The sequence below is a fragment of the Arvicola amphibius genome, chromosome 7 (genome assembly GCF_903992535.2).
Source record: "Arvicola amphibius chromosome 7, mArvAmp1.2, whole genome shotgun sequence".
Lineage (NCBI taxonomy): Eukaryota > Metazoa > Chordata > Mammalia > Rodentia > Cricetidae > Arvicola > Arvicola amphibius.
In genome coordinates, this window is record NC_052053.1 from 72770521 (window position 1) to 72797639 (window position 27119).

Here is a 27119-nt window from a genome sequence, read left to right on the forward strand (position 1 = left end):
GGCTCTGGATCAGGGGTTCTCAACCTTCCTAATGCTGTGGCTTTTAATACAGTTCCTCAGGTTGTGGCGACCCCAACATTAAAATTATTCTGTTGTTACTTCATAACTGTGATATTGCTGCTCTTATGAGTAATAATGTAAATATCTGTACCTTCCAGTGAGAGCAGGGGTCGTGGCCCCCAGGTTGAGAATCACTACTCTTGAGCAGGCTCCCGGGAGCTCTGAGAGCCTCTGGAGCTAGAGGCAGATGGAGGAGGGTGGGGGTGGAGCTGGGGAGGAAGCGTAAACAGACCCATGGCTTTCCTCAAGGTTTCAAATGGGAAGGGCTCGGGTTTCGCTTTTTGAGTTTTAATTTAATTCTCAGTAAATGCCTGGAACAGAAAAGATGCAGCCAAAGCTGGCATGCACCTGCCCCTGCCTCTAGGGAGGCTCAGACTTCTAGCTGCTCTCAGGGACTCTGACATCACAGGCTGTGCGAGGGGTGGGGCGGGGGAGGGGCTTACCTCCCAGTCAGTGTCCCGACCGCAACCACAGACCCTGAAGGATGAAAACCAGAAGACTGAGCTGGATCCTAAAATATTTTAAAGGAAGTGTAAATGGACAGCAGACACAGCAGGACAGCACAAAACCCACCCCTGCAGTTCGCTACCCAGGCTACCCGGCTCTGTCTGAAAAGCCTCCTTGCTACCCAGAGGAAATAAATGCGCTGGGATCCCCGTCAGACTGCAACCAAAGTGCAGGCCTGTCCTGGCCGAATCTCTCTGTCGTCTTATAGTCTGTCCTATCTACAGGAGTCACAAAAGGCAGACAGATAAATGCTCTTCTTCTGGGCCATAACTGGTGTGTCTAGACCTCTCACTGACCCCCGGGCTCAGTGGAAAGCTGGTCAAATAGTGGGCTCCATCTGTCTGGGAACACCACCACCAGCCACCACCAGGGCAGGAGTGGACATCGGAGGCAGAGAGATGCTACCAGAGCGACGGAAACCACAGAGCAAACGGAAACCACAGAGCAGACGGAGACTCGATACCAGTCACACCATCTTCAGCTGATTCCAAAAGCAGTCATCCTCACTAAACTGGTGCTGCGTCATTGCAAACAGAACTCGGGGTCCCTTGATCTGCTCCCCGACAAGCTGTTTCTCTAAAACAGCTCAGCTGAACCACACAACTCTTTTCATATGGAGGTGCTGAGGTGTGGAGAGGCTAAGGATTCTTTATCCATCGGGGATGGTAGGCAGAGGGTCGAGGACACTGCAGGGCTGTGGATTCCAGCCCTGGTCCCAAAGCTATGTTAGGCCAGAGCAATTAGTTAACTGCCTGGTGAGGGGCAGGGAGGTGGGGTGTCAGGGTTTTCCGTTGGTGGCCATGCTCATGGAACCGCAGGAGGGCTTCCCTCCCTCGATGCAGTGGGAATGCCTACCCTTCAGACCCCCAGACAGCTGGGGGCAGTGAGCAGCACCCTGTGACAGTCCAGACCCAGGCCCAGGCCCTTGCAAATACCAGCAGCTTTGCAGGAATAAACGCACAATCCCGGGTACTGCAAGAGGGCCGTTTCCTTACATGGGGTGTGTGAGTTACCAGGAGACAAGTAACCAATGGAGGCTGCCTGTGATTCACTACAGTGTGACAGAACACAGTCTGGGTTTAGGAGTCAGTCTGAGCTGGGCAACTGAGCCACATTATTATTATTATTATTATTGTTATTATTATTATTATTTTATGATGGTAAGTGTTTTGTCTGCATGTATATAAGCACACCCTGATGCCCCCAGAGGCCAGATCGAGGCATTAGATCCCCTGGAACTGGAGTTCCAGACGGTTGTGAGTGGGCCTGTGGGGGTTGGGAACAGAATGCAGTCCTCTGCAGAGCAGGGGGTGCACTCAACCACGGAGCCATCCCCCACTTACTAACTTAGTGACCCTGACAAGCAACTCAGCCTCTCTGTTCCCCACTTTCCTGGTGAACAGTCAGAGCAAAGCTAAAATTCTTCAACCCGCAGAAGAGCTGTGGGAACGAAGGGTGATACGACCCATTCACAGCCTGACGAGCCAGCAGCACAGGCACGCCAGTCTGGTCTCCGCTGGGGAAGGGACAGGAGACTCTGATAAGAAATCTGTGTTTCCCCTGCACAGTTCAGCGCGAGTGCTTTATCTCGGCCACCAAACTCCACGGCGGGATAAGTGAAACCGTGTCCTCAGTGTGGCTCATAGCTCTGTTAGATATGCCACCACAGAACACAGGCTCTTCACAGGCCTTCTCAGCACCTGGGTCAGCTAAAACCCCTCTCGGGAATCGTGATCACCTGCTTGGAAACGCTAACTTGCTGCTGAGGAAGCTCAGTGGTAAAGCAGAATGGTATGGGTGAGAGGACGAGGTATCCTTAAAAAGAAGGCGATTATTAAAAGGTAAAACACTGATCTTAACTTCTTATCACTGCTAATTTCATGCACAAATCCATCCCAGGTGAGTTTTTACAAGGAAACCCAGAAAGGGAGCATGCACGTTTACCTCTATGATTTTGTCCCAGACAGGCCGGTGACCAACAGCATCCCAGAGAGTGGCATGCTTATCATGTCCACAGGTCAAGAACTGAGGTTTGGAGGCATGGATGGCCAGCCCCCAGAGTTCATCAGTGTGACCCTACAAAGAGCCAAGACACAGGGACTCTGAGATCCCACGGTCACAGAGGAACAAACATCAGGTCTGAAAGATTGTCTCATCAGCTTGTTCCTCCCAGGTTAATCACGACACAAAACACAACTCTGAAGTAGAAGGTCATCCCACTGGGAAACTCCGGAGCCGCCCTTCCCATGCTCACATACATCTGCATTAATGGCAGGGTGTAGAGTTTGGCATTTGCCAAGCTGACAATACCTGAGTGATGGGTGTGAAGTCCCCCGACAAAGTGCCTTGCAGGACAAAGTTTCTAGTTGTGCCTATCAAGATGACATTGCCCTTCCCCTCAGCCACTGTCCGTATTGGGCCAAACTGCTCAGGAATCTGTGTGGTAAAGAGTAACATGGAAACAAAGATTTAAGATTTCATTCAATTGGCATTTTTTTTCTTTTTCTTTCTTTTTTTTTTCTTTTGAGAGATTTCACTGTGTAGTTCAGGCTGGCCTTGAATTTATTATGCAACCCAGGCTGGCCTCAAACTCAAGGTAATCCTCCTGATTCAGTCTCTCCCAAGAGCCAGGATTATAGATATGCACCAGCATTTATCTCAGGCATTAAAAATATTTGTGAAGCTGGGCAGTGGTGGTGAACGCCTGGGATCTCTAAGAGTTTGAGGTCAGCCTGGTCTACAGAACAAGTTCCAGGACAGACTCCAAAAAGCTACAGAGAAACCCTGTCTCAAAAAACAAAAAGACAAACAAACAAACAAAATATTTGTGATGCCTGGTAGTGGTGGCGACACACGCCTTTAATCCCAACACTCAGGGAAGCAGGGGCAAGAGGATCTCTGAGTTCGAATCCAGCCTGGTTACAGCGTGAGTTCCAGGACAGCCAACAAACAAAAATTGTGTTGCATGTTAACATTTAATGACAGATATGTGTGTGTGTGTGTGTGTGTGTGTGTGTATGTGTGTGTGTGCCCAGAAGAGAAACTAAGTTGTATAGATATCACAGCTAGCTGTTGACAAAGTGATCAAAACTCTAAACCTGTGTGTGTGTGTGTGTGTGTGTGTGTGTGTGTGTGTGAGAGAGAGAGAGAGAGAGAGAGAGAGAGAGAGAGAGAGAGTTAGAGAGAATGCCCACATGTGTGTTTGCCTGTTAGTGGTGTTAGAGGTGGACCTGGGACTTCTTGTATCTAGGCAAGTATTTTATTTTTTAAACTATAAACATTTTAACTATTTTAAATGAATCAGCAAGGATACAGTCTTAGCAGGGCACCAGGGCACCATGACCTTTAATACAACCCCGGGGAGGCAGAGGCGAGCAGATCTCTGCGGGTTTGAAACCAGCTTGGTCTACATAGTGAGTTCTAGGCCAGCCAGGGCTACATAGAAAGACCCTGTTTCAAAAACAGAGTAGGCGGGACGGGGGCGGGGGGAGTATGATTGGCTAACCTATCCTTTACTAGTTAGGCCTCCTGTCTCAGAAGCTGATAAAACCAGAGACTTGTAAGAGTTCCAAAACCCCCCTTTAACTTCAAAGTGGCCCTAGGGCAGTGTCACTGTGCATGTTGGTAAGTATACAGGAGCACGGGGAGACATTCGGAATGCACCTGCTAAGAACAGTTTCACTCTGCTAAAGTGAAGGATATTCTCTTGCTATAGTAAGAATGCTGGGGTAGCTGGGCCCAGGGGCTGACATGAGGCACCCAGGCCTGGCGTGGTGAGGAGCAGACTGCCCGGCACACAGTCTCTGCTCTGTGTATGTATCGGCAGAGGCCTAAGGCAATGGCTGGGCGGGTGGAGTGGAGTGTGTCTGGACTTCTGGCGCATGGGAGGCTGAGAAGGGATGGCTAGGGGTCAGAGGCTAGCCTGGGCTACAGAGTGAGATTCTACGTCAAAGAAGCTTGGGAGATAGCTCAGTTGGTTAAGCGCCAGAGTTTGTTTCTGTAGCCCAGGTAAAAGCCAGCTGTGATAGCAAGGAATCCCAGCACTGAGAAGACAGAGGTGGACAAGTCCCAGGGGTTTGCTGTCAGCAGCCTAGATGAGAGGGCAAGCGTCACAGCTCGGTGAGATGCTGTCCCAAAGAATAAAATGGATGGCCCCTGAAGAATAACACCAAAAGTTGACATCTGGCCTCCCCATTCTCACACACACACACACACACACACACACCCTTCAAATCTAAATTTTTTTCTAAGAAAAGTTTTAAAGAAGAGAAGGAATGACATTCTATGAAGTGGAAGAGCTGCATGGTGAGTGACGCCATCTGAGATGCCAGAATAGATTCCAGTACCTTCTTTACAGTTTAACATACGAATGCCCATGACTAGCAATGCATCGAATCTTACTACAAACAACTCATGCTTTCATTTTTGGTGCGGGTGCTACAGGATTGAACTCAGCGTGTGTGATGTCTGTCCTGGTGCCTCAGCTTTACTGTCCTCTGAGATGGGACGGCATTAAGTGTGAGCACGAACTTCAAATGCCAGAAGATGGTGGTGACTTATCTACACTGAAGCACACGCAACCTCAAAGGAAAAGAAAGCAGGAGTAGAAAAACAAATTTCAAGGAAAGGGGCCCAAGAACTTGCCCACCGTGAAGAACCTGAAACAAAGAAATTTGTAGGAAAGACCTAGAAAGGCAGTGTCTAACTCAGACACATAGTGACGTCTGTGCAGAACTGGTCTTCACAAACTGGGCTGCCAAAAATTTTTTTAGGCATACCTAAACTCTTTTGTCCAGAAGACTTGGGGTCTTCTGCTGGTGACTGTCAAGCATGGTTCTTTAGTGGTGAACACTGACAGAGTAACGCTGAGGATGGAACCACAGCCAACCGTTCAGTAAGACATACAAACACAGAGGTTCTCAGAGCAATGTGGTGACCCCGTTCCCACAGGTCTTAGTCTGATCCCATGACTCAGAGTTCTGTGAAACTCTAGGGCATTGCTCAACTAAGGAACAGGGATTAAACTAGATGACTTACCCGGGTCTTCTTGTCTTCTTGTAATGGTCTGTCTTGTCCCTTTAAGAAACAAGCCACGTCCACTCCCTCCCCCGTCCACCGTCCACCAAGGTAAGCTGGTTTTCAGCTTCTAGCCTGAGTCCCTTCCTTTCCGTCTCTCTCTCTTCAAGAGGTAGCTTTTGTCTCCCCACTTCTCCCCCATTTCTCTCTCTCTCTCTCTCTCTCTCTCTCTCTCTCTCTCTCTCTCTCTCTCTCCTCTTCCTCTTCTCCCCTTCCCCTTCATAACTCACTAAATAAATATCCAACTTCACTCTGCATGGATGCCTATCCATCTCAGTCTCTCATCTGCTATGTGGCTTCCTGCCTGGGACCCGGCTGCCTTCGTGGCTTGCCTTGATCTCGGGACCCACTGCCCGCTGCCTGCCGCCACTCGGGGACCTGCGGCGTGGTCTCATGGCCCGCTGCCCACTGCCGCCACTCAGGGACCTGCAGCATTATACTTAAACCATTACACTTCTAAATTTCCTTGCAGTGTCCAAAGATGTGTTCTTAGATCTTAGCAAATCTCCAAATGAATCAGTTGTTGTGGGGAATGCTCTCGTACACTGTAAAGATTTGTCACTCGTATTGGTTTAATGAAATGCTGATTGACCAATAGTCAGGCAGGAAGTTTAGGCAGGGCAACCAGACTAAGAGAATTCTGGGAAGAGAATAGGCACAGATGCAGTCACCAGCCAGATGCAGAGGAAGCAAGATAAGAATGCTGCCCTGGGGAAAGGTACCAAGCCACATGGCTAAACACAGACAAGAATTATATGTTATTTTAAGTTGTAAGAGCTAGTTAATAAGTCTGAGCTAATAGACCTGTGTGTTTCATTGGGACTAAATAGCTGTAGGACTGGGTGGGACAGAATTTGGGGACTGAATGGCTGCAAGACCAGGTGGGAGAGAATCTCTGTGCTACAGTTAGTACTACCAATATGTAGAAATGTTCTCTATTCCTCTAATACACCATATTATAATGTAATGAGTAATTTCCCAGTTGACAACATACAGTCTCACCTCATTTGTTATTTATAAAATGCTTTCTCTCATATCAATCTCACATAATAATATAACCATTAACATATTCTTTCTTTCCTTTCATTCAAAGATTTAGTTATTTATTTTATATATATATATATATATATGAATGTTTGTCTGCATGTATGCATGTGTATCACATGTGTGTAGTGCCCACGGAAGCCAAAAGAGGATGCCAGATTCTCTCAGACTAGACTACAGATAGTTGTGAGTGGCCACGCGGGTACTGAGAACTGAACCTGGGTCCTCTGCAAGGGTAACAAGTGCTCTCAACCTCTGAGCCATCTGTCCAGTCCTCTTCGTTTCCCCTCCTCCTTTTTGTTTTGTTGTTGTTTGTTTTGAGGCAGGGTCTTTCTACATAGTCCTGGCTGTCCTGGAACTCTCTATGTAGATCATCAGGTTGGCCTCAAACTCACAGAAGTTCTCCTACCTCTGCCTCTGCATCTGGAGTGTTGAGTCTTACTGAGATATACTGCGAGAGACCACAGTTTTGAATCCGTTCCATCTCGACAAAGGGTCAGAGAGTTCAAACCCTTTCTTGTTTCACAAGGACAAATAACAGGATGTTTGGACAAAGGTGTGGCCACTGGTCGCTTTGCTCCTCAAAGGATGTTTGACTTAGGGTGTGGTTACGAGGTTATTTTTGAGATGTAAGGAAGTAATTATGCTTGCTTGTTCCTTGTATCATGGTAAGGAAGTCTTTTGCTCCCCCCTTTTGATAGGGGTATATAGGGGCTATGAGAAATAAATATGGGCTGTTACAGTGTTCACTGGAAGCCCTGCCGACTCTATCTTCTGTCTCTTGTCTATTTCTTTCCTCCATCCTCACTCCCCTTCTCAGGTACATGTGAACAGGCCGGGCAGTCCTGACAATATACACAGCAAATAAAAACTATACATCTTTAAAGTATTCCATGATGTTTGACATATATATCCAGAACTCAGAAGGCTGAAGCAAGAAAATCTCTGAGTTTGAGGCTAGCCTATGCTACACAAGAGCTTAAAGTTATCCTATCCTAGACTATGTAGCAAGACTTTGTGTGTGTGTGTGTGTGTGTGTGTGTGTGTGTGCACGCGCGCACACACACACACACACACACACATATCACCAAGGTCAAGACCTTCATGAGCATCTGGAGATACCAGCTGGGAAAAAGACACAAGCTAGAACCCTGAATGCAGATCTCCAACACCCATATAAAAAGCCAGGCACAGCTGTGCACACCTATAGCTCCAGCACCGGGTACAGGTGGAGGCAGGAGGATGGCCGGGGCTTGCTGGCTGCCAACCTGGCTCCAGTTTCACTGAGAGACCCTGTCTCAAGGACTCAAGTTATAGAGCAGACACCTGACATCGTTTGGCCTTGACAGATATGTGCATGAGCGTGGATTTACATATGCACACATGTGTGTGTATATATATACATATATATACATATGTATATGTATATATATGTATATATATACACACACATCACAAACACTCTTTCACATAAAAATACATTCAATAAAGGTATACTATCAAATAATCACGGAAAGGGAATGTGGTGATATTTTGTTTGTGCTGTAGCAAACAAAGCCTGCCTGAATATAAGAGTACGGATCTAGCCACACTACTTAGACATAAAGGCCAGGCAGTGGTGGCACACACCTTAAATCCCAGCATTTGGGAGACAGAGGCAGACAGACGGTCGTCTGTGAGTTCAAGGCCACCCTGGGCTACACAAGATTGGATCAGTCTAAAAGAGAAACAGAGCCAAGCGGTGGCTCACACATTTAATCCCAGGACTAGGAAGGTGGAGATGAGAAATGATATGGTTGAATGGAAAGAGGAATGTAAGGCGTGAGGAGACAGGAGCTCAGGATTCAATCTGAGGTTTTGAAGAGACAGAATACCCTATTCCATCTGAGGAGTTCGTAGCAGTAAGAACTAGCTGCTCTGTGTCTCTGAACTTATAGCTTTCACCCCCTAATATCTGACTCCAGGTTTTTATTAGTAGGACCAATTAGAATTCGTGCTACAAGGGAAGGGACTGTTAATGAAAGCCTTTCCGTACCAAGGACCCATGAACCACAACTTCAGACTACCCTAAACAGTGCCACACACATGGCAGAGTGTGACTCAGAAGCTGGAAAAATCGACATGCCATCGCATGCTAGGGACGGAGTGCTGCCCTTCACACTGATGTCAAACCTAACCTGAACTAGTGGGGCTGAGGATGCCAGGGGTCTCGCTTTGGCTCCCATGGGAAGACAGTCTGCTTTCTGGTTCTTAGGTGGTGAAATGAACTGCAGAGGACCGGGAATGTGAGAAAGTGTGCTGGCCCTCGGCTGAGAGCTATGAACAAATCAGGCGCCAATGTACCCGGCTCACAGTGATGCTGTATGCAAGCAGCATATGGGGACCGGAGAAAAGAGAGCGGGTCCCTTGGAAAATGAAGACTGCTTCTAAAACGATGTTCAAAACAGGAAGTGTTGGGTAGCCTGAAGCCTTACTTTGTTTTATGTGTACAGAAACTGCCTCCTAAGATGGTTGTCCCCCATAAAAATTCATCTAATATAGTTTTTCAAAGCACTGAGTTGAAGATTCCAAACCATAAGCAGATGCATCAGGTGAACAGGTCCAGGGTTCACACTGGGGTTTACCTCCGTCTTGTGAAGTTTTTGATAGTTTCCGGTCCAGGAAATGAGCCTCCGGTCTTTCCCTCCTCCTGATACCAGTGTGCCGTCTCTCAACATACAAAGTGCAAAAATGCCACCCTCGTGGGCCCCTTGAACTGCATAGCTTATCCGATTTGTACCTAAACACACCAGGAAAAAGCACCATTAATGAAGAGCGTATCAAAAGGCTAGCCTCTGGCCATTGCTAGTCCCGTTTCAGTTTGTTTTCAAGGTCTTATAGGTTATGGCGTTATGTTAATACATTCCTATCAACGGCTCAGATTTTTGACCTTCTCGGAGTCCAGCATGCATGAACCGGATCGCCCTGTAACTGAGGAAAGTCCCGGGAGCTGTGTGGCTGGGAACTTGGACTCTGTGTGTTCTCTGGTTTCTCCCTAGTGGGCTGTTTCCTTCTAGCCCACTTGCAGAATGGGGTTATGGCAGGGCTGTTCTAAGGGTCAAATGAGCACTGTCTACAGTAGATACCAAAAAAATCACCTTGCCATTCTGAAATTACATTGGGAGGCATATCTTCCCCTTCATTTCCAGGCCCAACTCTGAGACCCTGGAGGAAGCGGGGCGGGGGGGGTCTTCCTGAACCTAGAAAACGCTTGTGAATTCTCATTGGCCTTAGCTGGCACCGCTTCTCCCTTCTCTAACTGCAGGGATTCAGATCTGACCTGTGCACAAGCGTCTCACTTGTATTGGTGTCTACAGCACTCCAGCAACATCTGTCAGGTGCCACGTGGATCGGAAAAGTTACACAGGTCACAGCTCTAGAGCTGTTAATACCGTCTGGGTTATATTTGCCATTAGCTCTCCCAGCAACGTGATTAACTCCACACAGTATCCTGACCTTAAAAAGTCTTTTACAATGGTTTATGCGAAGTCAACAACTCTTAATGCTACCCAGTTTTCTTCCAACCTAACTTTATAGTTTCACTAAAACCATACACACGAACACACCTATGTAACTTGGAACTTAGTGGTCATCCTGTACGCCACACCAAAGCTCCTTTCTATGAATATCACCAATGCCTTGGTTACAGCATTACTGAGCCATCCAATGGCTTTAGGAGAACTGCTTGTTACCTTTTCCCCACACCAAGATGTTGCCACTTGAATCTCCAGTAATGGTGTCCCCATTTTCGGAAAATGTCACACAAAGGACAAACTTTGGCTTCTCTTGTTTCTGTGGAATGTAGCAAGCATGCACAGACATATTATTTACTGAAGACATCCTTTTATTTGTGCTAATAAAGCTAGGACCCCCATCAAGCCCAGTTGGATGGTGCCAGCCTCATCGGGTAATGCGTGCTTCCAGATTAGCCGCTTTAAGAGAAAGGAGTTTCTGCAACCCCAAATGTCTGTGGAATACTAAAGCTGTAGACAGTTCAAGCATGGTGGCGGTAAAGGGGGCATGAGGGATGGGGGACAGAGCACAGACAGTCCCCAACACCCTTAGCAAAGCCAGGGTACTGGTCCCTGGGAACAGGTGTCTGTCTCAGGCTTGCTGCAGCTAGCTGCCCCATCAGGAGGTCCTGACTTCTCTTCCCATTTTATAACCAAGGAGATTCTAAAGACATTGAGGACTTCCCAGCTGATTGGGGAACTCCAAGGAAACATGGTTTTCTCTATACCCTCATATCTGTCACTAAAACAAAGGCTAAGGAACTTTCTCGATGTTCCCTTAACACCCACCCAGCCCCTCGCATGTGCCAGGCAGGAAAACTGAGAGAAAAGTGCAGTTTACCTCAAACAACCCTTGCTTCTTGTTAAGGGAGTTTCCTTCTAGGGTCCAAAAGTACAGATGTGACTTCCCACAGGTGACTATGATATTGGTGTCTGTGGGGTGGAAATCCGCAGCAAAGACCGCTTCATTCGAACACTTTAAGAAAAAAGAAAACAGAGAATCAAATGCCACCGGCCTCGAGCAGGGTACTGGGCCTCTCAAGCCCCACTGACTTCACTTTGCACAGTTATTCTGGCTGGTGCCTCTTTTCCCCTTTGTCTTCCGCCCTATGGCTGGGAGCCCCAGGGAGTGCTGGGAAGGCTGAGCAGGGGGATGTCATCTTGGGTGGTGACATACAGATATACCACCCTTTTCTCTCTCCCCAGTGACTGGGATCTCTAGGGAGGACCCAGGACAGCCACATCAGCACCTCTCAACCCTACTCCTACTTCCAGAACAAGCGTCCTAGTCCACTGTGACTGGCCCTGACTATTGCTTCTATGTAATGATTCAGCTCTACGGTCACGATCCTGGCTAGGACAGTGCCTCTGGCACACAGGACTAACACCATATATCCCTGCTGCAACACTGGATGACAGGGAAGGTCAGGTCTGGACACACATCTGGTTAGAATATAGGTCTGCACCCCAGACACAAGACAGGGAGCTCGGTAGCTAACGGTGTCTGAGAGCAACTTCCCATAAGGTACTGAGGCGGCCTGAGCAAGCCTACCGCTGTCCAAGGGAGGCTGAATGATGTTTTCTCTAGGGTTAGGTTAGCTGAGGCACAGATGCTAAGAGGAGAAACGAGAAGTCTGTTCTGTAAAAATAGGAATTGAGGGGTGCTCTTGACAGAAGAAAAACTTGAGAGCTACAGAAATGTCAACTCAACTTTCTGGGCAGTTGATTAGAGAGTCCTGACTTCCGGGATGCTGGCACCCTTCTCTCCTGTAGCCCTAGAGCCTGGCAGGGACTGAGCACACCCCAATCCTCATCCACCTCAGGCACTCCTCACGGGGGCAGCCCAGCACACAGTGGGCACCCAGGCTTGTTGAATGAATGAAAGTGAGCAAACAGTGGCTGAATGAATTAAAATTAGGGTTCTCACTAGGAAATAAGTAAGAAAACAATCTGTAGACCCTGGAAGGCAGGGTGTGCCCTGGTGGGTCTGCAGCGGGGCCTCATGAGGGAAGAGAGGCAGAAGCAAAGAGAGCTGAAGGAAAGGACTGTCCCCGAGGGTGGGGCGGGACGGTCCTGGAGCCTGCTGGCTGTGCAGGCAGTGCCCTGCGGGACGTGGCTTAGCTGCAATGAATGGCTTGAGCGAGACCTTCACATCCGCCAGTCTCTCTTCTTTCTGCCAATCCCACACTGACAGCACGTGGTCGTTGGAGTCGTCCACAGCACAGAGATGACTTCCTCCGTTCTGCCAAGAAAAAGTATACACAGGAGATGGCATGTGAGAACTAAGTGGGACAAACATGTTTTTTAAAAATCAACTTTTTGTTTGTTTGGTTTTGTTTTTTGTTTTTCAAGACAGGGTTTCTCTGTGTAGCTTTGGAGCCTGTCCTGGAACTCACTCTGTAGACCAGGCTGGCTTCAAATTCAACAGAAATCTGCCTGTCTCTGCCTCCCCAGTGCTGGGATTAAAGGAATGTGCCACCACCGCCCAGCTATTAATTTTACTTTAATAGAGTTCATTGCTGAGATGGGTAATGGGATCGGAAGGTAAAAGCTAACTGCACAAACACGAGGAGCCAAGTTGGATCTCCAGTACCCAAAGCTGGGTTGTGATGGCGTGTGCACTTGTAATGGCAACATTGGGGGAGGCAGAGGCAGGTGGATCCTTAGAGCTTGCTGGCCAGCCACCCTGGCTGAATCAGAGAGCCCTGGTCTCAGTGAGAGACGCTGCCTCAAAAACAAGATGGGCAGCAACTGAGGAACACCAGGTGAGGCTGACTTCTGGCCCCTGCATGCACACGTATGCAAGCTCGCCTCACTATGTGCAGCTGCACACACACCACCCCCAACACACAGAAAGGGTCCATTATATCCCCGATGAAGATGGCACACTCACTGTTTCTGAGGCCTGCTTACCTGGCTAGACACATGGCTGCTGTAGGGTTAAATGCAGAGCAAAGCACGAGGGGGCTGAACAAACAGGAGTGTTTGATGTGGACATGTGTGTGGACACGTGTGTGGACATGTGTGCGCATATGTGTGGGCATGTGTGGACATGTGTGTGGACGATCGATGTGCATGCAAGCCTCCAAACTGAAGCGCCTCAATTATGGGTCTGCTGGACCAGCATGCCTCAAGAAAGGCTAGACGCCATGCAGATAAAGATGCTTGCTTAGAAACGCGCCCTGTACACTTTCATACTTACGGATTTTGAGAACGCGATGCAGGTGACAGCCCGGTCAAAGAAGCCTATGCCGACGACATGCAGAGTGTTCAGTGTCACGGAATCCCAGATGCGCACGTGTGGTGGCAGTTGCTGATGGAAAGGATACAGCCGTCGTTTGTGACTGTCAGTTAATTTCTTTATCTTGGAACCCTAAATTATTTTGGCAGGGACTTCAACTTTGTCAAACAGAAAGTCTTTTTCTACATTTGAGGCGTGCACCTGGGAACTAAAGTATTCCCCGTGGCTGAAGGAGGCGCTGGGTTGTGTGGGCAGCTGAGGCGTCAGGAGAAGGCTACCAAGCTTTAAACTTTGACTAAGCCAGCCTCTGGCAACCGTACCAGAGTAACTGACGCCCCCTTTTGTATATTTGCGTTTCTCTAAATTTTAGAAATGATATTTCACCAAAGATAGCATCATAGTGCAACCAGCAGATTTGTTACCATGAAAGGGCGCGGAAATCGAGCCCAGTGCCCAGGCAGGTGTTAGGTGAGCCCTGTTCTAGCTCAGCCTTGTCTCCACGTAGCTGGGTACCATGTACCATTATGTGGTTTCTCTGGGTTTCCCTGCAGGTCAAGAATCAGCTCAGATAACTGTAACTCTCTCTCTGGTTCTACAGTCCAGATTCAATTCCGATGCCAGAAATGGAAATACACTTCCATGCCACTAGAGGGCAGTTTCTAATTTTCTAATAACTAGAGTTTGTTTCTAATTTCAAAGTGCTCTTCGAGGCTTTCTTTCTTTTTCTTTTTTATAACACGAACAACTGCTCCATTTATGTGAGTTCACATAAAAGTCTGGCTTCTGTTACTTCACTCTTCACAAGTGTAGGATGCTGGTGAAAACCAGCATGAAATGGATGGTTAAAACTCGCTATGATGAAAACATCTCAGATGAGGTCACGTTCACGGTTTCTGGTCGAATATATGTTGAAAGCTGAAGCCTCCCATTGTGATTGATTTTAGGCAATATGTCACACCAGGACAAGGTGTACAAACAGGGGCTGAAGAAGCTGCAAGAGTCTTGAATAAAACATGACAAACCCACATGGAAGCCAGCTTGGAAGTGTCTTAGCTGCCTGGCCCCACTCCCTCCCTCACCTCCTTCTATCAGCTTCTGTAATGAGCACAAGGCACCAACTCTGCCCGCGGAGGAAATAACTGGTGTGTGCTCACAGCCAAGGACTTCCCATAACATATGGTTACTTACATATGGGATTTTAACTCTGCTTATTGGATTAATTCTTTTCATGCTGATCATGTATGGAGATAAGAATTTCAAGAATTGATTCTTTGGCAAGACAATGCTGTTTTTAACATGTTGTTGGTATTGCTTGTTCTCTCTCTTTCTCTTTCTCTCTCTCTGTTTGGTTGTTTGGTTTTTTTTTTTTTTTTTTTTTTTTTGAGACCCGGTTTCTTTGGGTTAACTGCCCTGACTGTCCTGGAACTCACTCTGTAGACCAGGCTGGCCTCAAACTCACAAAGATCTGCCTGCCTCTGCCTCCCAAGTGCTGGGATTAAAGGTATATGCCACCATAACTAGTGATAATGTTATTTAAAAATCTGTTGAAATTAAGGTGAGCTCAGGGGTAAGGGGCTTAAGGTTACAATGACACATTCAATTTGCATAAGGAGGATCCAGAAGTTCCCAGATGCTGTAACTACATGTAACCAGATAGATTCATCAGCAAAAACGTTTCTGGGAGGTTGTTGCGGGTCCTTACACAAACCAGGAAGACAATGAACAAACCTCACCTTTCCATCCTTAGACGTGCCCGCAACTTGTCCTGTTGCTATGGTGACCCTGTCGGGATGGACTGCTAGGCTAAAACAAAGATGTTTATCAGACACCTGCACCACAAAGTTGAGTTTACTCCTCTTTCATTAACTACAATCTTCCAAAAGTTTAAACATAAGAACCCATACTGCCTCCCTTCCTACAGACGCACCCCAGTTCCCAAACAGCCCAACAACCTGAGATAGTAGGGGTTGTTTTATTTATCAGAATCCCCTTATTTCTTCTTGGGAACTTCCAAACTTAAGGAAAGGCATGATTTGTTGGGAAAATACCACTTCAGTCTCAGAACAACAGCCTTAGTCCACACTCTTTCTTACAAGGCATTTCTGAGTGTGTTCATCTTTGTCAATGGGATATTTTATCGCTAGCCAGGGGTCCAGGATGAGCACAGATCCATCCACCCATCCAATCACTCCAAGGTCTTCCCAAAGCTATAAATGAACTATAGGCATATCAGACGAAGCCATAAGTACACAACAAAGTCATTTTCCTTTATCTAAAATTAAAGACCCAATTTGAAGCCCTTTACATTCGATATGCTAGGAAAGCTTCCTGAAGATTATTTTTCCTCTCTGATATCTGGTCAAGCAGAAGTGCACTGGGGACAGAGCAGCATGAGTCTGGCAGCCGAGCCGGGGAGCCCAACGCAGAGAACAGAAAGAATAGCTATCCACGCTTTGCCCAGGCTGGTCTCAGAGCCCCGGCCCCCTTTGGGCTACGGCTAGCTCACCTCTGCTGTGACAACCTGTTTGTGAGGACTCACCACTTGACGTCATCACTGTGGCCCGCGTAATGCCTCTGCAGCTGCTCCTCCACGTTGTAAAGCACCACCACCGACGCGATGAAGTACACGGTCTCCCCCGTTGGGAGCAAGTACAGGTTATTGCGGCAGTCTCGCCCCCGGTACCCATAGCTTTTAGTGTAAGTCAAGGTGGAAACAGCTTGCCTTTGAGAGCTGGTAAGCCACTGCTTTATTCCACAGGCGCATAAATGCTGTGTAACGATTCCTGCCAGTTTCACCAACTTAAACAAGATCGAACGGGAAAGGTGCAGAGCGTGGGGGTGCACGCTTTGAATTCTAATTGGATCTCTGTGAGTTCCTAGGCCAGCTGGGGCTGCAGAGCGAGACCCTGTCTCAAACAGAACAAAATGAAATGCACTCTGTACCTAGTAGACCTTAATACCTAAGTGCCTGAAATTAAGTTGTCAGTGGTCAGTAAAAATATGAACACATCGTCTTGCAGTGTTGGGGACTGAACCCAGGCCCTTTCCTGTGCTAGGTAAATGCTCTACTAATACACTTGAGACATGTGACCATTGTGTAGCCCAGGCTGGCTTCAACTCTGATCTTCCTGCCTCAGCCTCCCTTGCTCTGGGAGTACAGACATGTCTTTGTTACGTGCCACGCCTGGTGAAGACACGTATTTTTTACAGGATGAAGATTTGCTTGATTTTTTAGAAGCTATTAAAGCTATTGAGTCTCCTTCTACTGTCTGTAACCTAGGAGCTAAATCTTTTCAATAAAAATAACTTTAAACCAGGCGGTGGTGGTGCACGCCTTTAATCCCAGCACTCAGGAGGCAGAGGCAGGTGGATCTCTGCTAGTTCGAGGCCAGCCTGGTCTATAAGAGCTAGTTCCGGGACAGGTTCTAAAAGCTACAGAGAAACCTTGTCTCAAAAAAACAAACAAAACAAAAATGCAAAAACAAAACCCAAACAAACAAGGAAATATTCTTCGAGTAGCATTTTCTGGATTAAATTTAATAAACTGATTTACTTAAAGAAGAGGCAGATCCCATACATGACATGCACCAAAATAGATTGCCAAGCAACATCTAATCCTTTGAGCTCCATGAATATGATTCCATAATTTCAACTACTAATTTCTTGTCAATGAAGGCAGGGCAGCGTCAACTGACATCAGCATCTAAGAATCCGTCTTCAGAGTGTGACATTAGTCAGTAACAGCAGATAATCACCATGTATTTGAGTGTAAGGCCTTTCTTTGCAAGGGGCGAACGGCTGCTGCAGCCTTCCCCCACAGTGAAAATGAGTCCACCGCACTGAGTGGCAGAAACAGATCACCAGCTCATGTGGGCAGTGGTAGCACAGGCCCACAACCCCAGCATTCAGGAAAGTGAGGCAGAAGGATTGCTGTGAGTTAAAGGCTAGGCTACATAGTAAGATCCTGTCTCAAAAATCAAGAGCAACAAATGGTCTCATCATGATCACTACAGTCCTAAATTTTACCTAATTTTGATTATTTTCACAAAGCTCATTTCTCTGTGTCTGTCTAACTAACTGTTCTTTTAGACTGACAGGCAGGCAACGAATGTGCTGTATCCCCTGGCCCCCAAACCACTCATCCATACAATGATCATTTCCATACTGTCTTTTCAGGAAGACAGCAGGTGAGCATTTGGAACAGGAACCACAATTGTGAGAACTTGCTCAGGAATTGCTTCTCCTACGTGGCCACATTTAAAAACTTGATTATTTAACTTTTATGAATCTTTTACTACTAGACTTCCAGGAGTCAGCTATGATAATCTGGTCAGCGAATAAAGGATACACCCATTCCAGCTTCAGCCGCTTTGTTGGCAGCTCGGCTTTTGCTTCCAAACTGTAAGAATCCACTTGGTCTTTGGGCATGTACATGGTGACGGGGCGGCCTCGGAGAAACATTTTTACATAGCCCTCTTCTACAAAAACAACGAAGATGTCAGTGACATATCTCGGCCCCTGAAGGCAAATGCCACACACTGGCTCGTCTGCCAATGCACAAGGGACAATTCCCCTTGTGCACCTTAAAAGGTTTTTTTTTTTTTAATGCATTTACTTATTTAACGTGTTGGTGGGGGTGGGGTGGGGTTGCATGGTACATGTGAACAACTCTGGGAGTCCGTTTTCTCCTTCCATTGCCTCCTTCCGTCACATAAGACCCGGGGAGTCAAACTCTGGTGGTCAGGCTGTGGTCAGCAGCTTTATGTGCTGAGCCCTCTCACTGGTCCCATAGTCCCCATCCACCCCCCCAAGCCCCCATGCCATGTATTTTCAGTTATTGTCCATAGGACATAAAACTGAACACACAGGGGTTGGACAGATGGCTCACTGGTTAAGAGCACATACTACTCTTCCAGAGGACCCAAGTTAGGTTCCAGCACCCACATGGGATGACTCACAACACTCGGAGGGATCTATTTTCTGCCCTCTTCTGGCCTCCTTGGGTACTTGCATACATATGTACATACCCCAACTCAGAGACACATACACATGTAAATAAAAATTAAATTAAAGATCTAACACAAAATTAAATGTCCTGAAACAAAAGTTTGTGTCATTGTTATTTCTGAGCTGCTCATTCAAGTTCACACCATAGATAAGAATTTATAATAGGTATGAACTAGATTCTCACAATCATTTCTTGGGACATCTTGGCGCAGATACGTTTCTGTCATCTGAAGAAAATGTACAGCCCAGAATCACAACTAACGCAAGAAACCCACTTAGTCTTTCATGGAGTCCAAAGTATATACAATCTCAGCATCAAACTTTAAGAACTATCCTTTGGTTGGACACTGGTGGCACATGCCTTTAATGGATGCAGAGGCAGGTGGATCTCTGTGAGTTCGAGACCAGCCTGATCTACAGAGTGAGTTCCAGGACAGGGTCTAAAGTTATAGAGAAACCCTGTCTCAAAAATCAAAAATATTCATTTGCCATTTAAATTGATTTGTTATAGTAGAGTGTAAAATAAAATATACTTCCATGTATCTTTTACACTGTACAGTTTTCAACTTGCCAAGAATGCCGAGTCAGCAGAATGCTCAGTGCATGCGAGGATTCCATAAAAAAGAAAATGCTAAATTTAAAAAAGTTATTTGAAACAGAGTTTCTCTGTGTAGTACTGGCTGTCCTAAAACTTGCTCTGTAGACCAGTCTGGCTTTGAACTCACCAAGATCTGCCTGCCTCTGCCTTCCGAGTGCTGGGGTTAATTAAAGGCGTCTGCCACCACTACCCAGCTAAATACATAAATCTTAAAAGCAAAGTTTTAAAATAAAAAAATGCTTAAAGAGAAACTAGAAATGAAAAATAAAAAGGGAAGACCAAATGGAGAGGAAGGGAGGGAAGAGGACAGAGAGGGAGGAGGGGGCACCAAGATGGGGAGAGTTTTCTAGAATGACATTTCTATTAAAATAACTGTTTTGTATTGGAATATTTATTATTTTTATATATGAGTATATCCACCATGTGCATTCCTGGTGGAGGCCAGAAGAGAGCACCAGGTACCGTAGGACTGCAGTTGTGAGCCACCATGTGGATGCTGGAACCTGAACCTGGGTCCTCTGCAAAAGTAGCAACTGCTCTTAACTGCTCAACCATCTCCCTAGGCCCCTAAAATAACCTTTGGTATTCTAATAAGTAGAAGGTCCCCGGTAAAAAAATAACAAAACAAACAGAATCAAACCCACGTTGGGAACTCTAACTACAGTTTCAAGGCTCTGATACGAGCAGAGAAAACATCTCCTGGGCTCCTGCTGAGTTCAGAGTCAGACCCTCCATTCTGATGCTCCTGCAGACTGGAGAACCCAGAACCAATGGAACTAAAATAGGCAGGGGTGAACAGCGATACCCACACAAACCCCACAAAAAATCACCCTGGAGAGGACGCCGATGAGGAGAAGTTGAGAGACAATCACAGTACTTCAATGGCTAAGGACTTTCAAACAAGGCTGCATGCAACACCGTTTGTTCCCAAGGGCATGCGCTGCAGATCCCAATGCATGTGCCACTTCGTTTTGGGTTTAATGAAGCTTGACTTTCAGGTAAGAGCCATGAATGCACCCATCCCAGCAGCACACACTGTCCCAGCCTCTGCTCCAGGGATGGTTGGGATGTTTCTTACATGGGGACCCATCCTCCCTGGCTGTATCTGAAGCAGTCCCCCCGAGACTGCCATCACTTATTGCTCCCTCGAGTCACCGTGCAGCCCATTGCCAATCGCAGCCAGCCCAGACTGCACTTCATCTGATGCTTCACCCATGATGGTCACTGCCTACTCGCGTACTGGCTCTCTTTATCTGGACCACACCTTCTACATCCACCCCCACGAGGATTCTTCTCTCAGGCCAGCGGTGTCTCTCAGTACCCACCCTGTCTTCCCGCTGAGCCTTGGCTACAGCTCTTTCCTTCCCTTCTCTTCTGATCCTCTTCCCTATCTAAGCCCTCACCCAAGGTGCTGCTCTTCCATTGGTGACCACAAACGGAGACTTACAAAGCAGCCACCAGCCCCGCCTTAGAGAGCAGGGAAGCAGGAGTGACGGAGTTGAAAGTGAAATGGGAAGTGATTCCGCTAACTCTGTCAGATGTGCATCAGCCCAGCCGGGTGGAGGACTAAGGCCCATATGACGTCATTTCCAAAAGACGGAGAGCCAGCTGTGGGCGCAGACAGTGCACAGTCTACTGGGCAGTCTGTTGAAATTACGTGGTGGTTAGGTTCCAGTGAAGAACACCGTGACTGAGGTTTCCTTACCTGACCAGAAAAAAAATTACTTCCTAGGCCAAAACAATGTTTAGCTGTGTGCCATTGCATACTAGAAACTCTGAGGGCCTAGGTCTACAGTCAACATCGACACGGGAAAGCAATGCTGTTTTCAGACATGTTAGGAGCACAACACGCAGTCACCAAACCCAGAGGTGCTAGTGGGGGAGAGGTCAGCAGTGCAGAGCTTCATGCCAAACAGTGGACACTCAAGGGGCTGCCTTCTAGCTCCCTCAGGATCCTTTCAGACCGCCTACGGTCAGCCAATGATGAATGGCAGTCCACACCACAGCCACGTGTCGAAGCCCATCCCAGTGAATGTCCAGAGGTGCGCTAAACTTAAGACAAATACAGAGACGTCATGCGAGGAGGGCTCTGCCTGTTTGAAAACAGTCTCTGGACTGGGGCAGCAGCCTCGTGCGGAGAGCTGTGGGCCAGGAAGCTCTGCCTACCTTTGCAGTGGGTCACCCGGCGCTTCCCTTGGGGTTTCGGAGACTGAAGGGCTAGACAAAGAGATGGCTGGTACCGCAAGTGTGGTTGGCCTGTCTGGGGTGGGGTGCTCACTGGCCAGCTGCAGGCTGGTGCTACCCTGCCCCCCAGAGGACAATGGAACAAGGGGACATTTCATGTATCCTGACATGTATGTTCAGGTTGCATGCCTATGGGTTTATGGTAATTACATTTTCAGGGATTTAATCTTTATTTTGTATGGAAAGGGGAAACTGGGAAAATTAAAATCTGATGAATTTATTTAATTACACACTCATAATTTTTGCATGTTTAACTATATCTTAAAATACAGTTAATACACTAAAAAGAGAACGTAGCATCCACTTTCTTATAAAAAAATTTAGATTTAGAGAGATCTATGGACAGCTATCTATGAAGTATTGGTTTGTAACTAAGGAAATTGGAGGCAGAAAGGGAGCGGGTATTTTGAACAGCTTTATGGGGGAGAGCCTTTCCCTTGGGGAGAGGTCAGAGGAACAGGACAGAGAGACAAGGGAATCTTTACTGTGGGAGTTCCCCCTCTAACCTTTACTGGCCTGTGTGGGTCTGACAAGGGGCAGGGAGGGGTCTAGTCTGATGCCTGTTTTCTGGCAATCCTGCTGTTGGCTGAGCTGCCAATGGCTGTCGGGTTGCACTCACAAACACAGAGCTGTTTCCTGAGGTACCTGAGGCCTGGCTCTGAGGCCACCACTTCCTATTTGCCATTCAGTCGAGGTCTAAATTTTAGCCTTCCCCCCACTCAAGAAAGAAACCAGAACTTACCTGGGCTGAATGTGGGCTCCTTGGGTTTGCTGTGAAAATAAACAAACAACAAAAAATATCAGTGGAGGTCTGAGGACACATCATGTTTTTCCTTGGTAATTCTCCACCTCACAGGTGGAGGCGGGGTCTCCCACTGCACCCAGAGCTCACTGGCCAGCTTGCTCCTGAGGATCTCCGCCTCCCCCTCCCTCACACCCACTCGGCTTTTATGGGTTTTATGGAGCCACTGGGGATCTGAACTCCAGTCCTCATCCCTGCGCTGCCAGTGTTTTACCTGCGGAGCCACCTCCCATCCTCCAAACACTTTTTAAAGGGCACCTGGGTGTTCCCTCTCACCACTCCCCAGCCACACGCTACAGCCATTTTCCACATGCATGGTGTGGAAATTATATGTACAAATTAGGAAAACAAGGCTAAATCCATTGCAGAAGAAACATGTATATATAAAAATGTTCAAAATTAAGTGAATGAGACACCAATCCTGCTTTTCACCAAAGCTGTGCTCAAGGAGAGCAGATACAGGCTGGGGACAGCTTGCTAATCAAGGTGAGAGTGACCCTAGTGAATGCGTAAGGATTTAAACTTCCTGCTCTCCCTCTCTCAGACACAAGGAGCTTATTTAAAATGAGCAGGAATATCTATTTCCTGCCAAAGAGATACCCGCACATTCACGTTTATGGCTGCACTATTCACAACAGAAGGGATGGGACCAGCTGTCTGTCCATCCACAGAGGGATGGAATTAGCCAGGTGTCCACCAACAGAAGGAATAGAACCACCTGTCTGTCCATCCACAGACGGATGGAACTAGCCAGATGTCTACCAACAAAAGGAATAGAACCACCTGTATGTCACTCACAGAGCAATGGAACCAGCTGTCTGTCCATCCACAGAAGCAATGGAACCAGCTGTTTGTCTACCCACAGGAGCAATGGAACCAGCTGTCTGTCCATCCACAGAGGGATGGAACCAGTCAGATGTCCACCACAGAATAAAATGTGGTATAGGCATACAACGGAGTTTTATGCAGTTGCAAAGAGAAATGAAGTTTACAGGACATGGATGGATCTGAAATATTATATTAACTGAGATAACCCAAACTCGGAAGTACAAACATCACACATTGTTCTAGTTAGTGTTACTATAGCTGTGATGAAACACCATGACGAAAGCAACCTGGGGAGGAAAGGGCTTATTTCAGCTCACACTTCCAGGTAACAATCCATGAATGAGGAAAGTCAGGACAGGAACTCAATCAGGGCAGGAACCCGGAGGCAGGAGCTGGTACATAGGCCATGGAGGGGTGCTGCTTACTTGCTTGCTCCTCATGGCTTGTTCAGCCCGTTTTCTTATAGAACCCAGGACCACCAGCCCAGGGGTGAGCCCACCTACAATACACTTGTCCCTCTGCCATCAGTCAGTAACTAAGAAAATGCCCTATGGGTTTGCCCACAGCCCGATCTTATAGAGGCATTTTCTTAATTGAGGTTCCCCCCTCTCTGATGACTTGAACTTGTGTCAAGTTGACTCAGAACTAGCCAAGGACGCATGCAGATCCTCTTATCAGAGTCCCGCTTCCAGCGTCTGTCTGCATGTGTGCACGCAGTGGGGAGTGGGTATAGGCTCTGACATTTAATGGGAGACCCCAGAGGGAAAGAGGAGTAGAGGGGGAATGGGAGGGGAGGGAGGGCAATAGAGCATTTGCAACTTGAAAGTGGAAAGGAGGCTGGGAAGTGAGGGATACATGGGGGACAGAGAAAAGGGGAGGAGAAGAGGGAGAAAAACTAATGAAACACATTTAGGTAGGCTGGAGAGATGGCTCAGCAGTCAAGAGCACTATCTGTTCTTTCAGAGGACCTGGGTTCAGTTCCCAGCACCCACATGGCAGGTCAAGCAAACCATTTGTAACCCCAGTTCCATAGGATCCAATAGCCCTTTCTCAACTGAGGTTTCCTCTTCCCAGATGACTCCAGCTTGTGTCAAGCGGACATAAAACTAACTGGCACATAACCCTGCATGGCGGGCATTCTAATGGAGCCATTTCTTTCAAAATCCTAAGGTTACATTCTTTTCTCCTTAGTTCCTACTTGAAATACAATGAAAAATACCTTAACTGGAAGTCACCCTTTAGACCACACCGTATCAATGGTATTACCGATCACCACCCTTGATTTCCAGGTCACTGCATGCATGTGTGGTGTGGGTGGTAAGGCCTGCAAGGTGGCTCGAGCCTGGCTCAGACTTAAGCAGCAGAATTTGCTGTTGGACAAGCTTTCTAGACTCTGAACTGTGGTCATCAAAATCAGGGCTGTAGAAGCCCTATTTGGCCTTTCAATCTAAATACCTGGGTTTCCCTTGGGGCTCTATGGCCCTAGGCAAGCCACACTCCTTGACTAAGTAGCTCTGGCCTGTCTCCAGCATGAAGCTGCTGTCCTGTGTGCTTGCCTGGCGCACCCCAGCATGCAGCACTGGCTCCAACCTTCCTCCTGGACTTCAGCTTGCAAATGGCACACAGCTGCTGCTTGCGTCTAAACTTGTGGCCACTTCCTGCGGAGGCCTTCTTGGATGTCCAGCCAACACCGCAGTCTTCCCTCGGGGCCCAATCCCTACCCTCCCCACCCTCGGACATTTTGTCTACTGCACTTTCAGCACTATAGTTTATTTTGCTTCTCCACTGGGCAGAACGACCCATGAATGCGGGATCTTCAGCCTGCTTACCGTGGCGTTTGCAGTGCAGAACAGAGGGTGACCACTGCCTGGCACTAGGGGCGGGGCCTGGGGGCTGCTACTCTCGGGTAGCCCCCTCTGACCTCACAGCATAGATGAGCCTCAGAAAGTATTCCTGCCCACATTCCACTCTGGGCCCTCCCTGAAGCTCTACAGAAAAAGGGCATGTGAGAGTGAGAAGAGTCCATTGTCATTCTTGACGTTTTAGCTAACACACAGCACGGGCCTGTCCCTTGAGAGGGGCCTGTACTTTTTGTTTGTTTAAGTCCAGTATACCGCTTCAGCTCTGTGTCAGACTTAGGACAGCGGTCTTTCTGTGGCTCACCTGGCTTGTCGCCACTATCAGGGCATGAGACTTGTGATCTGTCCAGAGTCCTGATCCCATGTCACTTATGCATCAGGCTCACGGGCAGAGTGAGGACAGGAGAGGGGAGACTAAGGGAGAAGGAAGGCAGCAGGGCGGATCACCTGAGGTTATAGAAACAGGATCAAGGCAGCCGGATAGGAGATCAAAAGACAAGGAAAGAATTCTTTTCCTCATGATGCTGATCACATAGCTAAAAAGATGCAGAAGCCTTGGATACTGGTATCAGCGATCCTGGGCAGTGTCCAGAAACAGGAAAATGCACTTACGGGAGCTGGGGAGGGGACTCCGGCAGCAAATTACCTGCTGCACAAGCATGAGGACCTGGGTTCAGATCCCCAGCGCCCACACAGAGAGGCTGGTGCCGGTGGAGGAGGGGCCCAAGGGGATAGAGACAGGAGAATTTCCCTGATACTCTGGCTAGCCAGCACAGCCAGTGAACTCCAGGTTCAGTGAGAGACGCGTCTCAATAAAAGTGGATTGAGCAAGACAATTGCTGTTACCCCCTGCTTGCACATATGTACATACAGGTGAGCGCACAGGCATGCACACGTGCACACGTGCGCACACACACACACACACACACACACACACACACACACACTATGCACATGAACACACGTAAACATAGCTATAGACAATGGTCCACCAAAAAGAGGAATCTGAACCCTGAAGGATGCTCAGGTCTCTGAGAAGAGGGAAGAGCTTCTAGGAGCAGTTGATACAAGGTGGGTACCAATGGAAAAGGCACCAAGGGGTACTGGAGGGTTCTGTTCCTTTAAATCAAAGCTGTGAAGCACATTGGGGGAACACAGCCAGCCTCCTCTCAGTAAGCTTTGCTCCTTTATCCACAAGATAGATAGAACCACCTCAGACTGAGTGAGACAGGACAGAGTGCCCACACACTGGTGCTAATTACTTCTCGGTCAGTTTCACCCACAAGAACCCACATTATATCCATATCTGGGGCCCTCTGCTGACGCTCACAACAACTAAAGAGAGCTAGCACCAAATTATTTAAAACTTTGTAAAGAGGTAAATGGCCCCAGGGCTTGAAGAGTGCCATGATCCTTTAAGGGACCAAAGCACAAAACAACGCTAAGGCTAAAGCATGTTGTCAATAATCAACCTCTAGATGGCGCTCTTTACCAGTTTCTTAAATGGTTCTAGGTTTATGTAATTTCAATCATTCAAGGAACACATACTGGGCAGTTTTTTATTCCCTGCACTTTGCAAAGTGTTGCAGGAACAGAGACCGAGAAAGGACAATGTCTCTGCCCTCCTAGAGCCCAAGGGAGGTCATGGGTGTAACGGGGGGGGGGGGGGGGCACAGAGGAGGGTAGCAAACCCTCAACCACAGACACAGGCTCTCTGCAAAACAATACCTAAGATGGGGCCTAAAGAAGGGCTGAGCCCTGCAGGGTGAGTTGAAGTCCGTCCAAACATTGTCATAGCCCCTCCACCCTCCACAGCACCAGAGGGGAGACCACAGCACAAGTATGTACTGGGAGGTGTCTCAGAGTGACTCAGGAGTTAGGTAAGCTGTCTTCTTCCATGCTTTAAGATGGTTTGAGCACCATTTTATCTGCTCAGGGCTGTGAGGATGAATCTCTTCATGTAGCCCATTCCATTCCCCATCCTGCCTTGTGTCAGACCACACACATAGCAGGTCCAATTGAAGCAGTGCTGTGGGACTGTATGGTAAGGTGATAGGCATTGTCCAAGTTCCTGATTCCTTCCTCTCTTCTCAGGCTGGCAGTAAAAGGCACAGATTCCAAAATGTTTGCGTGATGATTAGTACTGTCAACAGGACACGACCCCAGCAACACCTGGGAAGAGCATCTCTCTGAGGAGTTATCTGGGTTGGGTTAACTTGTGAGAAATTGTCTGGATTGGGTTACCTGGGGTGGGGAAGAGCCCACCCTATCCTGAATATGAGCAGCACCATTTGTGGAGAGG

At 47.7% G+C, this 27119-nt stretch overlaps 1 protein-coding gene across 3 annotated transcripts in view; it reads right to left on the reverse strand.

Moving 5' to 3' along the window:
* Eml1 (EMAP like 1) overlaps window positions 1–27119 on the reverse strand; it is a 159010-nt gene that overhangs the window by 12170 nt on the left and 119721 nt on the right. For all 3 annotated transcript variants that reach the window (XM_038337119.1, XM_038337118.1, XM_038337117.1), the window contains exons 5-16: window positions 22071–22099; window positions 17828–17957; window positions 16019–16168; window positions 15213–15282; window positions 13441–13551; window positions 12385–12480; window positions 11080–11214; window positions 10419–10518; window positions 9312–9466; window positions 2878–3003; window positions 2512–2643; window positions 504–571 (exon numbers count right to left, since the gene is read on the reverse strand). In XM_038337119.1, the coding sequence (XP_038193047.1) occupies window positions 504–571; window positions 2512–2643; window positions 2878–3003; window positions 9312–9466; window positions 10419–10518; window positions 11080–11214; window positions 12385–12480; window positions 13441–13551; window positions 15213–15282; window positions 16019–16168; window positions 17828–17957; window positions 22071–22099 (1302 nt within the window). The remainder of the gene's footprint in view (window positions 1–503; window positions 572–2511; window positions 2644–2877; window positions 3004–9311; window positions 9467–10418; window positions 10519–11079; window positions 11215–12384; window positions 12481–13440; window positions 13552–15212; window positions 15283–16018; window positions 16169–17827; window positions 17958–22070; window positions 22100–27119) is intronic.